This window comes from Lycorma delicatula, chromosome 6 (genome assembly GCF_047948215.1).
Source record: "Lycorma delicatula isolate Av1 chromosome 6, ASM4794821v1, whole genome shotgun sequence".
NCBI classification, from domain to species: Eukaryota; Metazoa; Arthropoda; class Insecta; order Hemiptera; family Fulgoridae; genus Lycorma; species Lycorma delicatula.
In genome coordinates, this window is record NC_134460.1 from 90,378,399 (window position 1) to 90,396,431 (window position 18,033).

The window sequence follows — 18,033 nt, forward strand, 5'->3', positions numbered from 1 at the left end:
ATTTAAAAGGTTTCGTAAATATTTTAAAAAATTAAGCTGAAAAATCAATAAAGCTTTTTCATACTGTACAAAACAGAGGGACCATGTCAACCTACGGAGACTTTATAACTTATTAGAAATCTAAAAGTGAAATTTTCGTTCTAAAGTAATTTTAGAAAATTTATAATTACATGTTTCATTCTTTATTTTCTACTCCAATGTCAAATCTACAAGATAAACGTTTGATATCAAGATGATATAATAAAAGAATAAAAATATAAAAACGATTTGAAAAATACTTATTAATTTGAGGAAAAGATTAAAATAGTTTTTCACAATCTTAAAAATTATACTAACTTATTATTTTATTAACTAACTTATACCATGACTATGCCGTTACATGTTAATCCGATTATTAAAACCAAAATTTATTTAAAAAGAAAGCTCTGAAAAATTAGATTTATCAACTGAAGTGTTTTAAATAATTAATTCATACTTAGTATTAGAGCTGTATCATACCGAAATAATTTTTCTTTTCGCTATTTCATACTTTTTGGTAACACTTATTAGTATTTTAGGTATTTTTATCGCACTTGTCAGGATCTTTTCTGTTATATGTTTTTCCTTTCTTCACTGCCTAATCGTGGCTGTAGATGTATTTTTATCAGTAACCAATTTTCATCCTTCACCTTTTATTTCTTGTTTTCATACACACGACAACGTTTTTTTACTTTCGATTTTTTGAATTTGCATTAAATTAAGGTCAATAGATTATTTTCAAATTTTTTCTGTCCCCCTCCCGGACCTAAACTCCGTTGTTGGATTTTAATTAAATGTACGTTCTGATTTGGCGATATAAAGCTGTAACAAACTACTGGACAACTGATCACACAAATTGGCGAATCAAAAAAGGTGCATTAGGTAACTAAAGACTTCCAGAATATCATAAGGATCCGCCAACTAATAAATTTATTTTTTTATTTTTTTTTGTTAAGGTCAATTTCAAAGGTTTATAATTTAAACAAAAGATTTCTGTGTATTTTTTTCACTTTTCAATGTGATTTTTTTCTTACAAAAAAATCTGATGTGAACATCACATGACATCTTTTTATGCCTATTAAATTACATACATACATTTTTAAAAGTACATATAATTTTGTTTCACTAATAACTTCTTTTTTTCATATTTCTTTTATTGTTATTATTGAATTATTTATCGTATTTTTTTTTTTTTTTTTTACAATCAGAGGTTAATAAATATTATTAATAAATCAATATAATTAAATTTAAAAAAAAAGAAGGAAATGAAGTCGAATTCGAACCGATGTGCCTTCTCCTTGTAAGATCAAAATATTTCATTAATTAAAATTTTATTTAGCTATAACTCTGGAACCAATGAAAATAAGTACCACTTATGATATATCTTGAAAAGCTTTCAATGAGGGCTTATTACTGCATTTAAGAAAAAAAGTACAATACTAAATGTTTTGGATTTTGGGCTTTTTTGGATATTTCTGGTCAAGTCGATTGCAATCAAAAGGTGAGGTGCAACAGTCCTAAATTCAAAATTTCAAGATTATACGGCTAATCGTTTTTGAGTTATGCGAGATGCATACGAGATCGTATGTACATATGTACTTACAGACGTCGCGCCGAAACTAGTCAAAATGGATTCAGATAAGGTCAAAATGGATATTTCCGTTGAAATATGAAAACCGAAATTTTACGCGATCACAATACTTCTTTTATTTCGTACAAGGAAGTAAAAATATATAATAAATTACAGTAATTTAAATTATATTTTTTATCAACTTTTAGTAATATGTTTTAAAAAACGCCTTTTAATAATCTAAAAAAAATAAAAGTAACGTTACTAAATTCCCTTATTTACTATCTACTGTTAAGCAATTTAATTACAACTGAAAAGCAGTTTATGACGTCTTGTTTCATTAATATAGAGATTTTGTGAGATATATATATATATCTGTATAATTATATATATATGTATTATCCACTGTATGTATATATATATATATAGTGGATAATACAAATCGACTTAAATGTTATAATTTCCTCTATTTCATCCATTTGCAATACCAGTTTAATTAGAAATTCCAGGTTTCTGTTCAGTTCTTTTAGGAAGATAATTTAATTATTGTCAAATATATTTGAATATTAAGTAATCGTTACGCTTTCCGGTATAATAAACAATTTTCAAGAAAGTAACATTGGTTGATTAATCTTTATGTTGTAATATTATATTACATGATAAATTTTCAACGTAATTTAATTATATTCCAGCGAGTTAAAATAATTATATTGATAAAAAATAATGCAAAAAAAAGATCTCTTACTGAGAAAGGTTACTATTTACGAGTATTTGTATAATGATCACCTGGAAAGTAATTCCATTTTATCCCAAAAAAAGGTATACTATATTAATTTATTAGTTTACAAAATCTGATCTTTTTTGACTGTGATCCATCTAACATATCCGAGATCCAATTTATATTAGTCAGATCTGATTTCTCTCAGAATAATGATCCTCATTATACAACTAATCTCCGCAGCAGCCGCTAGTAGTGCTGAATATCACAATCAATATTTCACTGGGTTTGGTATTATTATATACAACAACATTTTTAACTTACTGAAAAAGGCAAGAGAAACCACTTCAGTCTTAACCTCTCCTTGTAAAAAAATACTACCAGAATATTATTTTGATCATGGAATCCAGTCTACTCTTTGGAATTATTTTCATAAATTTCAAGTATATTTTCCATTTTCATAACCAACCAACATTATCTTTCATATAAAGTTTCAATCGTTGTTCACTCTTAACATACATGACTGATCTAATTTTCAACTTTTAAGGCGTTTTCATACATTGTGGTAGTTACCAAACTGTACATGGTAATTAACAAATCATGTAATTTTGGTAGTCAACAAATTATGAAATCGGTTGTTTGAGTATCCGATACACATGAAATTTGACTTCTTTATGACTAGTAATTAATGTATAAAAATAAATTAAACGTTTATATGTTATTTAAATATTTGAGAATTCTATAGTTTTTCACGACTCCGATTCTTTCACATTCCTTCCTTTACTACTTGAATTCGGGCTTAATGGACTCAGATCTCATCAAAAGATATTATTCTTTCAAAAAAATTAATTTTCAACCAAATTTCCGTTGTCTGAATTCCGGATACTCATAAATTTTAATTCCTTTATGATTAATAAGCTTTCTTAGAACCTGACAGGCATTTGCTTTACTATAGTTTAGTTGTATTTATAATTGAATTAGGTGTATCAATGTCGCAAATCAGCTGATTTCGAAGTCGAGAATTCTAAGGTTCAAATCCTATTAAAGACAGATACATTATACGAATTTGAATACTAGATCGTGGATACCGGTTTTCTTTGGTGTTTCAATTAACTACATATTTCAGGAATGGTCGACCAGAGATTGTACAAGACTTTTCATTCATACATTATCCTCATTTATCTTCTGAAGTAATACCTTACGATGGTTCGGGAGGCTAAACAGAAAAAGAAAGAGGCGTACCAATGTTAATATTAATTTTTTTACCAATTATCTTGTCGTCTTAAATATATTAAACGATGAGAGATTCTAAATCCGGATTTGAAGCTTCAATCGATTATGTTAAGTTTGTTATCGGTTAATACAACATTCTTGAATTTTTTTATCCACTCGCAAAATTTAGGCGATTTATATTCGATTACTTAAATATTTAAGAGTAAATTTCAGTTGTTTTATGCACTCTGAAAATATTTTACCAATAAACATTACTCGTGAAAATTTATCTTTTCAAAAGGAATTAGCCCACCGGGCTGATCTAGTGGTTAAGTCGTCGTCGCAAATTACTTGTTTAACTGCTGATTTTGGAACTCGAAGATTCTGAGGTTCAAGTTCTACTAAAAGCTAGTTGCGTTTATACGGATATGAATACTACAGACAGTATATACCGGTGTACTTTGGTGGTTGGGGTTCAATTAACACACGTCTCAGGAATGGTCAGCCTGAGTCTAATCCTCATCATATTGGGCCGTGGGGGGGTTGCTTTTTGTACACTAGTTGAACTAATTGCAAGTAGGAAATAAATAAAATATAAGAGAAGTTATCACTGTTGAATGATCGATGATAGTTATGTATATTTATATTATTCTCAATCACCTGTTTTAAATTGATGGCAGTGATGCCAACTTGTAATTTTTTAAAGTACCATACTTCTTATTTAGATTTTTTTACTGCAGGTGTTTATCTCTTTCCTTATTGAATGGCCGATATATATATATATATATATATATTGAAATCAAATGTAATTTTCTTGTTTCTGTTACTGCACGTAAAGTAAGTTCTAGCATTAAAAATGAAGAAATAAAGTAATCTTCTTAAAATGTGCTTCCTCGTTTAACAACTACTATACGTCTGTTTTTACTATAATGTCTGTACTTTGTTACTTCTACTTTTAGTACGTGAGCTTCTGTAGCCTAATTAATGGTGTAATTTTAAGATCTGACCAATAAATAAATACTTCTCATGCTCTATACTAAAAAGAAATCCAAGTCTTAAATTTACTACGTTTTAAAAAATTTACTAATATAAATGTGTCTTTTCTAAGATTTGGGGATAAAAATTGCTGAACCAATTTTTTGAATAATCTTATTCTGTTCATATAATAAGAAAGTATAATAAGAAAGCTATAAAACCAAAAATATCGCTGAAAGTATAATAAATTGTAGATGCATAATTTGTTTATATTTGTATTAATATTACTAAAATAATGTAGTTCTACTAATTTAGTTCCATTGTCGAATAATAATGTAATAAAAAATACAATAAAACATCTCATTAATATGTACATATATAGACTGTACAATACTACACTTCATTTACATTCATATTTACCATCCTCATTCATTCTCTGAAGTAATACTTTACGGTGGTTCCAGAGGCTAAACAGTAAAAGAGAGGTATGTACGTGTATTGACGCGTTTGAAGCTTAATAACTTTTAATTGGAGAAACCATTTTGATGAAAATTTGTACATAGGAAAATTTGTTGGTAAAACTTTGGAATCAATATCTTATCAAGGATCTTAGCTTACCATTTTTTTTTAATTTGCTCGAAAATTACCCCTTCCCAAAAATTGAAAAAGCTATCTTTTATTTACTGCATTTTTATCTTCCTAGTGAGCCCCCCCTAAAATAAAATCTTTGGGAACAATATGGCGGTGGGGGAGCCGATCAAAGTTAAAGAATATTGATTTTTTGAATTGTTAAAATTTTTTTTTGGTTTAATTAGACTTTTAATGACAATATTAAAATAAAATGTCATCATAATTTACCACCCACCAAAAAAAAAAAATCTTTGGTAACTTTTTATTGGATGAACATTTTTCAGTGGGATTTTTTTTTTACTTTCTTCCATTTAACATAGAAAAGTGGAAAAATCAAAACTTTTCTTTAAATGTAATTTTTGAAGTGGGAGAGCAGAAAAAATAAAAGAATACCAATTTTTTAATTTTTTTTTAACTTTTTTGGTTTATTTAAACATATAATGATAATTTTACAATAAAACTTCATATATTACCCTCACCCTAAAAAAGAAATTTTAGGTAACTTTTTTCACGTATCATTATTTTTTCACTGTACAAGCATAAATAACCAATGCCAGGAAACTCACAAATTTGTTGTCAGCTTTTTATTTTTTATTTTCCATCTTTAGATGGAGTGAAAATATTCTTAACTAGACTACACCTCACTCACACGTCACGAACAAGGGATGTGACTACCTACGAGCCCCGAATCCAGAAAGGAATATGGAATCCAGAAAGAGGACATGGGATATCTGGAGACTTCCAGAATATTCATAAGAAAATAAAATAAATACTTAGAATGATATAAATCTGTGTTATTATTACGCTGTAACATTCTATTACCAAACAAAAAAGAAAGAAAAATATCTTAAAAGTTTACGAACTGATCAATTTTTCTTTTAAATAATTTAAAGTTTAAGTTATGTGAAGAAAACTTAGGACCTAACTACTAAAGGAGACCTTTAAAAAAAAAGGAAATTATAATATTATAGCATTACATCTTATTGTTCGTCGGGTAGGTGCTGCATCCACTGTGACGAACAGTTTATTTAATTGTTTATAAGTTGGTTTTATTGTTTTAGTTTCTATTTGTTATTTTTCTAAAATATTTAATTTTTCTGTAATATTGAAAATTTTGTTTCGTTTAATACCTACTTAAAATATTCCAAATTATGATATGTTTTGTTTTTAATAAACTTCGAAATTCTTACGCGTGCATCTAATTTCTGTGGGCTTTATTCATACCATTTTCTCAGAATCAAATTCCCTACAAGTTTTTTTAAACTTTTATGTATTTATTACCCGTTTAAGAAAGTTATTTTACGCCAAACATAAAATAGTGTACTTATAAACCCCATTTTTTTTTTCTTTTACCCCAGATTTCTCGAAAAGTACTAAAAATACAGTCCGAAACCTTTTTTTTTTCAATTTTTCAAGTCAGGTTTCATATAAAACCACTAAATTTACTCCTTAATTTGGGTCCCAAGAATTATAGGCTGACTAAATTTAAACAAGACGCAGATATCTTTCGCCAAAAGACACTCTCTACGAAGCTTTTCAAAACCTGTGTTTACCAATAAAACATGTCCTCAAAGTTTGTGACATTCCTCGAGAATCATTATATAGGTATTTTTTTATTCTATAAAAATTAAATTTTAAGATTCATAATTTAATCAACATTAATGAAGACCACACTCAGAATTTTTTTTAATGCAGTGCCCAGTTTTATTAATTTTTGATACACTTCATTTCCCAAATCTCATATGAAAACTTCATTTTTCCATCGTTATAAAAATTCTTTTTATGTAGTACAGTTGAATCTAAAAAATTTATTGTATCCTTGCACCCACTTCAGTATACCATATACGTCTAATACATTTATTCCCGGCGAAAACTATCTTCTACTAGATTGTCCAAACTTCACAGCTGGTCGTCAGTAATTAAACTTAAATCAAAATATGAAGATGCTCTGTCGAGAGAATGACATCAAGCCGATGTTAAATTTGTTAAATTTAAAAATGTTAAAATTTGTTAAATGTGAAATATTTCTTAAACACTGGTAATGTTCTAATGATCAATTATTATTATGTAATGTTCCATGTTTAATTGTAAATTTTAAATATTAGTTATTTGTTAACAATTTTCTGTTACTCTAAGTCGCTAATGACTAATTGTTGATGCCACTAAAACACACCATGACAACAGTGGCACAGTGACTAATTGTTGAAAAATAAAAGAATGAAAAAAAGAAGTTTACAGGAAAATACGGTGAAAGTTTTATTTTGGCTTGATTTATCTCTTTAGTTAAGATTGATTATCTATTTGTATGCATGTGTTTTTTATTTAAATAAATAATCGCATCTTGTGTTTTTTTAGTTTTTTTTTATAACGCTCCCAACATCTTAGATTACCCATTTGCGAAAAAATAAATTTAAAAAAACACAAATTATTGATCTAAAAAGTACAATTTTTTAATGTTCCTAGGATACGCTTTTTTTATTATAAAAGGAGATATTTTTTTAAATACGAGGATATAAAAAATGGGTAAATGCTATATTTATGGTACTTGTAACAATGTTTAATTCTCATTGATTTTTCTTTATTAGACTCGTGAAAACAGAAAATTTCCGCTGACATTTCATTTCTAATTTATCTTTCGAGTCACTTCATTTCCTTCCACCTACCGATTAGGAAATTTTAACTGCTATTATCATACTGGAAATATAAGTTATTTGTTTTTATATAAACTCAAATTATAAGTTTGTTTTTCATTATTCTCTATTTTATGTGACTATGTAAAAAGTGTGCATTTGGTTTATTTGTGTGTGTATGTCTTTCTCTATCTCTCCCTCTCTGTGTGCGCGCGTTTGTGTCATTAGTAACTAATATAGATAACAAAATTTGTCAATTAATACCTGACAAACTGTGACTGAATTATATAATAGCAGTAACAAATGAATTTTCTCATTGAACATTTCAACCTAACGTTCTTTTATTAGAATTTCAAATTGAATATGCCTTTATTATTATGAATAAATTATTTAGCAAGTAACAATTTACCTGGATAACAATTATAAATTAAATACATTTATTAAATCTAACTGCATCAGCATAGAAAATATTTAAATGCCAATTAAGGTTGAATTTATTATTAATTAAAACAATTTTACCTTCAGTGCAAATAAATAAAGCAAATTATCCCCACCAATTACTATTTTTAGGTAAAACACCGCTTCAATCAATTTCTCATTCTTCTGTCAAAACTTTCAGTCATTCTACAACGATAATTATGCCCATTCATTCATTTGTTTGTGTATATATGCATGTGTGTGGGGTCGGTATATGATGTAATTAATTTTTTTATATTTGGTGACAGATTTTTACATCCCCAATTCCCGTTGTTTTTCACTTTAATCAGACCTTATGTATTATAAAAATTTTCATAAATTTAAAACCCTAATACACATGTCATAGCCGAGCGACAAATGAGTATAGACAAACCGACCTTTTGGAGAACTAAACTTGTTTACAAAAATCTGTAAACAAGATGATATTTCATTACTAAAATTACAATATTTTATCGTGAAAAATAGTTATTAAATTCTTTAGTAGATTTCCTCTAGTAATATTTATTCATTTTCAATTTAATAATCTTACAGGTGATTTTTTATTCTTTGTTGTTTCAAAAACATAACGTACTACTTACATTACGTAGTAATGTAATTTTAAAAACAATACGTTGCTAAATAAATAAAAAAATGGTCAAATCAGATTAATATTACTGAATGAATATTAGTGAAAGATAACATATACAAGAAGTTTTGTATTGGTTTATTTATTACGAGAAGATATTGTAATAGTGTCATCAGATAATCCGGTATAACCTATAAACGTTAAAATCTATTTTATAATGAATTAAATACCACCAAATAGCCGGTTTGTCAGTTGGCTACTTTTGTATTATGTGTTACTACTATGAAATGAATATTTTGTAATGTTTTATGATTTTATACGAGTTTCAGTTTATTTATCAATCATCAGTTCAACTAAATGAAAAGCCATAGATATGTTTTACATGACCAATAAAAGTTATATTTATTGAATTAATTTTGGTAGTTATTTTTTTGTCTTCAGTCGTTTGACTGGTTTGATGCTGCTCTCCAAGATTCCCTATCCAGTGCTAGTCGTTTCATTTCGGTATACCCCCTACATCCTACATCCCTAACTATTTGCTTTACATATTCCAAACGTGGCCTGCCTGAGTTAATTATTCTAAAATCACCTGACCAAAAGTCATTTTCCTCTTCCCACCGAACCTCACTAATTCCAACTACATCTACATTTATCCTATCCATTTCCCTCTTTAAATTTTCTAACCTACAAACCTTTTTAAAACTTCTAAAATTCCACGCTCCGACTCTTAGAATGTTATTTTTTAATTTTCTGGTGACCCCTTCCTTAGTAGTCTCCACCCGGAGATCCGAACGGGGGACTAGTTTACCTCCGGAATATTTTACCAAGGAAGGCGCCTCCATCATTGCTATATGAAAATGCAGAGAGCTACATTTTCTTGGAAAAAGCAGCTGTAGTTTTCCATTGCTTTCAGCTACGCAGTACTCAGAGGACTGAGTGATGTTGATTGGCCGTTTAAGTCGTCCTGACTTACGCCCTAAACAACTACTGAAAGAACTACTGCCCTCTTTCAGGAATCATTCCTTAGTCTAATTTTGGTAGTATTCGGTTTATAATAATGATTAAATCTTAAAATAATCGTATTTGTACAGGGAAAGAGACCCTTTATCAAATATCTCCCTTAACATAACATAAACAGAATAAGGGTTGCTATTTTAACCTGCTTAACGAGGGTTTCGAACATAAATATTTATTTATTTATATTTTTGTTTTTAATGATTAATTCTCTACATAATCTCAAAAGCTTGTTCGAGAAAATATGGAATTTAGGTTTTACAGTGTATGAGAAATATCGAGCCTGACTGGGATTCGAACTCAGACCCTCCGGGTAAAAGAAATTTTATCTTGTTTTACAAATTAACGTTCTAATCAAAGTACATAATTTTATTTATTTATTTTTTTTATTTAGGGAAATCTTTAGCTGTTTAAATTTGTTTAATGTAGGACTTATTTATTTATTGCTTTGAAGTATGCAATGAGTCGTTAAGAAAATGTAAAATCTTTAAACGAATCCGAGTATTACAGAAATTCTGTTTGGTAGCACTACGGAATTAATATTTGTATGGATGCATTTCATATATTATGTGTATTACACAATATAGTTCTATTCATTAAAATAAAAAGACAAAATTGAATGCACAAAAAAAATAGAAAATGAATTTTTCTTCGTAAGCAAGTCACGTTCTAAATCCTGTTATTTAAATTAGTTTTTATCTCGGAAATTTGTTTATATTAAGATTAGACAAGTCTTCTTTTTGTCAAATTAGTTTCCTTAATCCTTTGATTTATAGTTAAACATAATGAAAATCATTATTACATAAGAGTTCTTAATCTTTGAACTATTATTAAATTAAATATAACTTTGTAATTAAGTAAGATTTCGAATTACTTAGCAAGTTTAATTAATTGAACTATTGCTAACATCTGGAATGATAAGTTTCGAAACTAAATATAATAAAATGATATTATTATTATTACTATTATATTATTATTAGTATTAGTATTATTACTATAATCACATTAACACGGATTGGAAAATCATTGTAATTTTAGCGGATTTTCGAAGAATTTGGAAATCGCTACTGCGCTCGAGTCATGTTTATATACATTTGTGTATGTAAGAATAAAATATTTTCATCCGCTCTACCGGACGCAAATCTTAATCGATTTTGACGAAACTTGGTGGGGTTTTGTAAATCTATTGGGACTAGAGCGCTATTGATTTTCAAGTGAATCAATTCACAGGAACTGGAGTTAGAGCCAAAAAATGGAGTTTTTGGTACTTTTTTTTCTTTTCTTTTGTTCTGGCTGCATTGTTTTTTACATTTCCTTTTATTTTCTTGGGAATAAATTATTTTAAGAGAGATAAGACTGATTTGATGCTTATCAACTTTTCTATAAAAAAAAACCCTATGTAGCACTGATGAAGCATACAAAATACTTTCATTTATACTCTCATAGGTAATATTTAAATAAATGATAATATATGCTAAATTAAATGTTTAATTATATATTATATGCCGCTAGAAATACTTTTTTGATTAAGGTTTGATATCCTAATCGAGAATCTTAAATACTTAAATAATAATACATTAAATATTATTTTTTTAATTGATTTCCAAAAAATTCGTAGAAATTGCTACTGCGCCCGGTCAGATTTTATAAGGGCGATTTGTCGGAGGGAGAGAGACCAATGTTTCTTTACGTTTTGGATTCTCCAGAACAGGATTCTTCAGTGTTTATATTCGATGCAGAAACCGAGTATTCTGCAATACAGTGTGTTTAACTATTTTCATAGACAGCAAAAATCTTTCCACAATTAAAATGTATTATCAAGTTCTTTAATTTCAGATAATAATTTCTTTAAGAATATTTAGTTACTTGTAAATATTTCTTACTATATACAGTATAAAAACGAATAGTTTATACTTGTATTAATAAATTATTTTTACATTCCACATTCACATTTGTAGTGAATGTACATTCAAAATAAAAATATTTAAAAAATGTTAAAAATATTTAGTTAAAAGTGGAAAAATATGTATAATTTTTTATAAAGACATTATATAATAGATTTATTTTTAGTGTATTTATTAACAATAAGATAATAAGTGACAATTCTATTCAAAAGAAGACACTATAAAGCAGTTAAAACACTAATTAAAGATAAGAAATATAACTCAAAATACACATTTCACTAATAAACTCAAACGGATAAACCTCTCACTCACACAATCATTTTCATAAGCGGATGTTGTTAGGTAGATTAGAAAATTGTTTGACGCATGTATATTACGGCCTTCGGCTGAGATGAGGACCAGTTACTAGTTTCATCTGTAAATGAAAGACATCTAGCCAATAATTCTTAGTCGAAATTCATCCCTTGCTTCTTTCCTTCTTAAATCCATTCTTTTGAAACGAGAAACTCTCGCATCTATTATACTTCCTCGCAGCACCTACTTGTCTTACTGAAAACATTCCCTTGCCCGATTACAGAAAACTACCTATTAGTTTGCATTTATTGAAGCAACAATGTAAACATGAGAAAACAATGTAGTTTACTGAATTATTTCATAACACTTGAATGTCATGATATATAATTATGTGGTTTTTCGAAATAAAATTAACTTACGCTGATTTCACTGGCGGAATGGTAGCGTTTCAGCCTGTGTAATGCGTCTACAATCAAGTGTTGAATAAAAGATTCCATGTTCACTTACAAATAATCAAATCTACCACATTTATTAATGAAATAATTTAAAACACATCATATAACCTTAAGAAAATAATTTTAAGTATTCTTAATTCCCGTCTAAAAAAAAGATATCGCATCTAAATAATTTTTAAAGCCGACATACTTGTGCGTTACTATTCGCTGTATGAGTACGGCTACAATTAAAGCATCCATGCATCAAACGACTTAGATGAAATTATTTTTTTTAAGTTATGAGTTTAATTTTAAACTAATTAAAATAAATAACTTAGCAGAATATACTATTAACTTTAATTTAAAAGGTCTAAATTAATTTTATTAACTAATCTACAAATCTTTGCTTAATTTTTGGGAACTATTATAATGTAATTTATTTTTGAAGTTTTACATATGAAGACTTTAGTGAAAAATAATTTTCCTTTGTAGTAATTATAATATTATTAATTTTAATTATAAGATATTTCTTTATAGTAAAAGTACTCAAGACAGTGTTATTTTGTTTTTTGTTGTTTTTTTATCACATGTTAGTTGAATCATCGTGGTATGTCATGTTCTACAAAATTGACAGTGTTAAAATGATTTTTTTCTTTCACTTTGTCAGTATAACGTCACTGCTTTCAAAGTATCTAGCTTAAAAGTTAAAAAGTAACTTTTATACCATTAAATAAAAATTGTTACTAGTTTCATCTGTAAATGAAAGACATCTAGCCAATAATTCTTAGTCGAAATTCATCCCTTGCTTCTTTCCTTCTTAAATCCATTCTTTTTTCTCTAACCTTTTGCTTCATTTTTTTTTATTAGTCTTCTTAGAATTGTTCAATAAAATATTTTCTGAGTGTAATTTTAATTAATTCTACTACAATTTACAGCATCGTGTTTTAATTTGATAGATATATTATTTCTACATATTTTTGTATAATTTATTTAGAATGGAAGTAAAATTTAATTTATATTTAGAATAATTACTCGTATTGCGAATTACATACATAGCTCTCTTTTTTTTAATGTATAATATAAAATATTTCAAAACTCATTTTTTATCAAATTTCTAGATGTTAAAATTTCAAATTTCTAACATCTCAAAATTGTAAAAAATTTCAAGATTTCAAAATTGTAAAGTAGGAAATATATTAAATATAATGATAATTTTTTTTTCAATCCAAATAGGAAAAACTGACATACAACAACGTGCTTTATTGCTCGTACATAAATAATTAAATAAAAACAATTAAACAAAATAATTAATGAAACGTAAGTCGATTTGATGGAAAATTAGGCATCTCCATACGATAAGGTATATGTTGAAGATTGCTATCTTGAGTTTATAAACTACAGTAAAATTTTTACATATTAATTTGTTTTTAAATTCTTTGAACGCATATGGTAACAAAAAGATTCTACTAAAAAGAAGAAAAATGAATGACAAAGATATTATTACGCATCAAAGTTTAAAAATGCACATAGATACATAATAATTCTGTCTAAGGTGTCTGAAGTAGTACTGGTACTGCTAATTATTCATTGGAGGGGAGAATGTAACTCGATAGGATGTCGTAGATAGCAAGAAACCTCTCTCCACTCCAGTAATCCATCGCCAATCAACTGAACTTTATAAACTTTGACAAGTATACAACTAAACTCTTATTGCCCTTATTACAAATAAATACATATTGAGAAATATGTATCATATAATAAAGGTAATATTGCATTTTATTAATTAATTTTTTTCTTTACTTTTAGATGGTGACGACGAATGAGAGTGGGCCACCAGGTACCGATCCCAGTGCTGATTCGGGTACCCTAAGCAAGCTTAGGCAAACTTTATCATCAAGCTTGATGACTGCTCAGGATAAAGGTGTGACAATATAACTTTATTCCATAAATAGTTCGTAAATTAATTTTTTTTTTCATTACGATAATTGATTATTTTTTTTAATTGGTATTGGTAAAAGTTATTCTGATAAATGATATTATTTAATAGAAAAAAATAAATAGTTATTTTAACACGACTGTCGATCTTAAACATTTAAAAAAATAAAATTAATCAAATCAGCTAATTAAAAATAGCCTAAAGGATTTTAATCTAATGAAGATATTTTTTTTATTACTGAGTATCCTACAGGTGATGAAATCAGATTATAATTCTTCTACGGCTTGATAGCGTCGAGTGATATTAAATGAGTATCTGAATGTTGTTTGACTCTGATTTAACAATTGTAAAAAAAAAATTGTTTAAGAATTCTTCACTAATAAAAATACTAATAAACAGTCAATCGTTTTCACATGAATATCGCATCCTTGCATTGCTTGTAATTAATAGAACTTACATTCCTATAGAAGGCAAACAATTATTAATAATAATCAAAGATAGATTTTCGGAGAAATCTTTGTGTTTTATCAAATGGTAACAGTATATCCTAATATTGTAAAGGTAAGAATTGTTTATAAAAATTATAAATCGAATACTAGATGCAATTTCAATTGATAAACAAACATCATCAATACATGCAGAGGAATCAGAATTTATAAATATAAATATGAAATTAAAACTAATAAAGAAATATTAATAAAAAAGAAATAGTAAATTAATAACTAATGTTATATATAAAGTATATTTAAAAACCATTACAAACAAACCGTTTTTCCGAAGGTAAAGAATTTTAAAAAAAGCAGCTGTTTACTATAAAATATCTCTATGCAAACATCTCTTAAAACATAAATATTATTAATTCGAAAGTGAAAAAATAGCTTACATACAGCTAAAGCTACTTAAACTTTCAACCGGAATGGCTATGGCGATTTAATCCACGTCTTTTTTTTCAAATCTAGTATATTAATCTAATTCTCCAGGTCCCCCTAGTTGTGCAATATTGTTTATCTTCCAATAAGTAAGAGCTCTTTGCAACTCACCTCTCTCTTTTCCTGTTTAGCCTCCGTATCCTCCTTAACCTCTCTTAAGGTATTACTTCAGAGGATGAGTGAGGATGATATGTATGATGGTAAATAAAGTGTAGTCCTGTACAGTCTCAGGTCGACTATCAAAGAACACCGGTATCCACGATACGGTCTAGTATTCAAATCCGTATAAAAGTATCCTGTACGAGGACTTGAACCTTAGAATTCTCGTCTTCGAAATCAGTTGATTTGCGATGAGGAGATCACCACTCGACCAACCGGTGGGCTATTACATCTTACCTTTCTTTCTTTTTTTGGTTTAGCCTCCAGAACCACCGTAAGGTATTACTTCAGAGGATGATATGTTTGAATGTATACGAAGTTTTATTTCTAAACTGGATCACATTTACTTCACGTATACGGCGTTCCATAACATTGAATACTTCTAATTTTAAATATACGAGTATCTGTTAAAAAATTTATTTTTGCCTTGTCAGTGATCTTCTCGTGATGAATGGGTATTTTTACAACCAGTTTTGGTTTACTGTTTTCGCTTCAGTTGATCCATTACATCCTAGAGTTATTTTTATCGTTTTTCCTTTCTATACCGTTGTTTTAATAACTTTTTAATGTTTTTACATTACGCTTTTTCAAGATTTAAAAAAAAAAATATATATATGTACATATATATCATATAATTTGTTCTGTAATATATTTTGGTGTTATAATAAAATCAAATTATATCGGAAGCCTGATTTTAAAAATTTATTCAAGGATTATCAATAATTTCTTTATTAGTTACATTTTTGAAGTCATTTACATAGTTTAATACCTGTAAATGTTATGAAAGAATAAATACATAAATGAATATCAAGCTAGGTAGGTACATTTTATCTCTTAATTTAATATTGAAATCTCTTTAAAACAAGCTGTATAAAAATTAAACGTCGAGAAATATTTTGATATTTTATTTACGCATAGTTCTATTTAAATTCAATACTTTGATTTTTAACTGAAATAATTATCACGGAGAAATAAAATTAAAATAAAAACTTACTTTAATTTCACTAAATACTAAAATTTCTTCTCGAAAGAAATTGTTTATATTTTATTTTTCTCCCTTTTAAAAACAGTGTGTCCGTCCTTTAAGTAAAATAGTCCAGAGCTTAAACTTAATACTTCTCTATTCCCTGTCATCATACAATATTCATGCTTGGAAAGAAAAGAAAAAAACAAGTATTTTCAGGAGCTCGGTATTATGCCTTAAACAGGCTTGGAATAATAGTTGCTTTAATGTTTTCATTATTAATGCAACAGTCGACTGAACTTTAATTAGCCGTTACTTCTCATCTGACTCCTTTACTCTCATTTCATTTTTTTTTTCATTTGTTTTGTTTTCCTTCTTTCAAGTTCAAACTGATTTTAAATTACTATCAAAATAATATGCTTTTCTTTTATACAACTCAATAATATTTCACGTACATTAGTAAATGAAAAACATCGATCATGAACGTTTCTATAGAGAAAATATGTCCTTCAGAAATAAAATAATAATTTTTTTTCGGTATATATATATAAATATATATATAATTTTTTTTTTTGAAAATGAAGAAATCTGCATGAGTAAAGAGTCTAAGAGTATAATTAGTCTTTTATATTCTTTTACTTAGCACAAAGTAGGCAGTGAAGAAACGGCAATAACAGTGTACGGTGGCTATGGTCTTGGTGAAAGAAACGATCGTTGAAAACGATTACTCCAATTTTATCACGAGAAGAGAATCCAAATAACCAATACACTTTTAGCAGCATCCTCGTCGGCTGATACCTGGGTCTCTATCATGCGCCAAATATCGTAAGCAAATTGATTGCGCAGTCTGTATCGGGACCCGCAGTCCCGAACAGATTGCGGATCGAACCACTTTTAAGTCTGTTACAACTTCTATGACTAGTAACTTCTGTAATTGATTGCAACCTCTAAGTCTGTTACTTAGAGTCAAGTTGCTTCTCAATCGAATAAAATGGAAGACTAGTCTTTTCAGAATTCAAAAGATGGAACACCTTCAGAGACTAAAAGTCAAGTTCACTGAAAAAATTTAGAGAGTGAACAAGCATCTTTTAAAAAATGGGAAGAATTTAAAAACACCCTTCTGAAAGCTACAGAGGAGATAGCTAAAGAAGTACAGCAGTCTACAAGCAAACTAAACTGGTTGTCCAGTGAAACTGTCTAACTTGTAGAAGAATGAAGAAGAGTGAAAAGCATCATCGGTCAATCCTCAGTACACTACCGGAAATTGTCAGCTGAAGTCTAAAGATCGCGTCGTAGTGATAAAAATTCATACATCAGAGAAAGATGCAGTAAAATTGAAGAGCTGCGGGAATAATGAAACGCAATCAATTTTCAAACAAATAAGAAAACTTCCGAACACCTTCTAACCAAAATGTCGGCAAGACGCAGATGGGAAACTTCTTACCGATTATTGGGAGATTGAAGGAAGATGGAAAGAGCACTGCAGCAACCTATATCGTGACGACCAAGTAGATCTCACAGAGGTAGATTCAGTGTCCGAGAGAGTACCAGAAATTTTTAAAAGAGGAAGTGCGAAAAGCAGTAAACCAATTGAGAGGCAGGTC

The 18,033-nt window shown here is 28.1% G+C and overlaps 1 protein-coding gene across 1 annotated transcript in view; it reads left to right on the forward strand.

The window, feature by feature from the left end:
• The window catches only part of Fife (regulating synaptic membrane exocytosis protein fife), a 588,373-nt gene that overhangs the window by 386,444 nt on the left and 183,896 nt on the right, over window positions 1-18,033 (forward strand). The window contains exon 3 of the mRNA XM_075369629.1: window positions 14,248-14,362. Coding sequence (XP_075225744.1) covers window positions 14,248-14,362 — 115 coding nt within the window. The remainder of the gene's footprint in view (window positions 1-14,247; window positions 14,363-18,033) is intronic.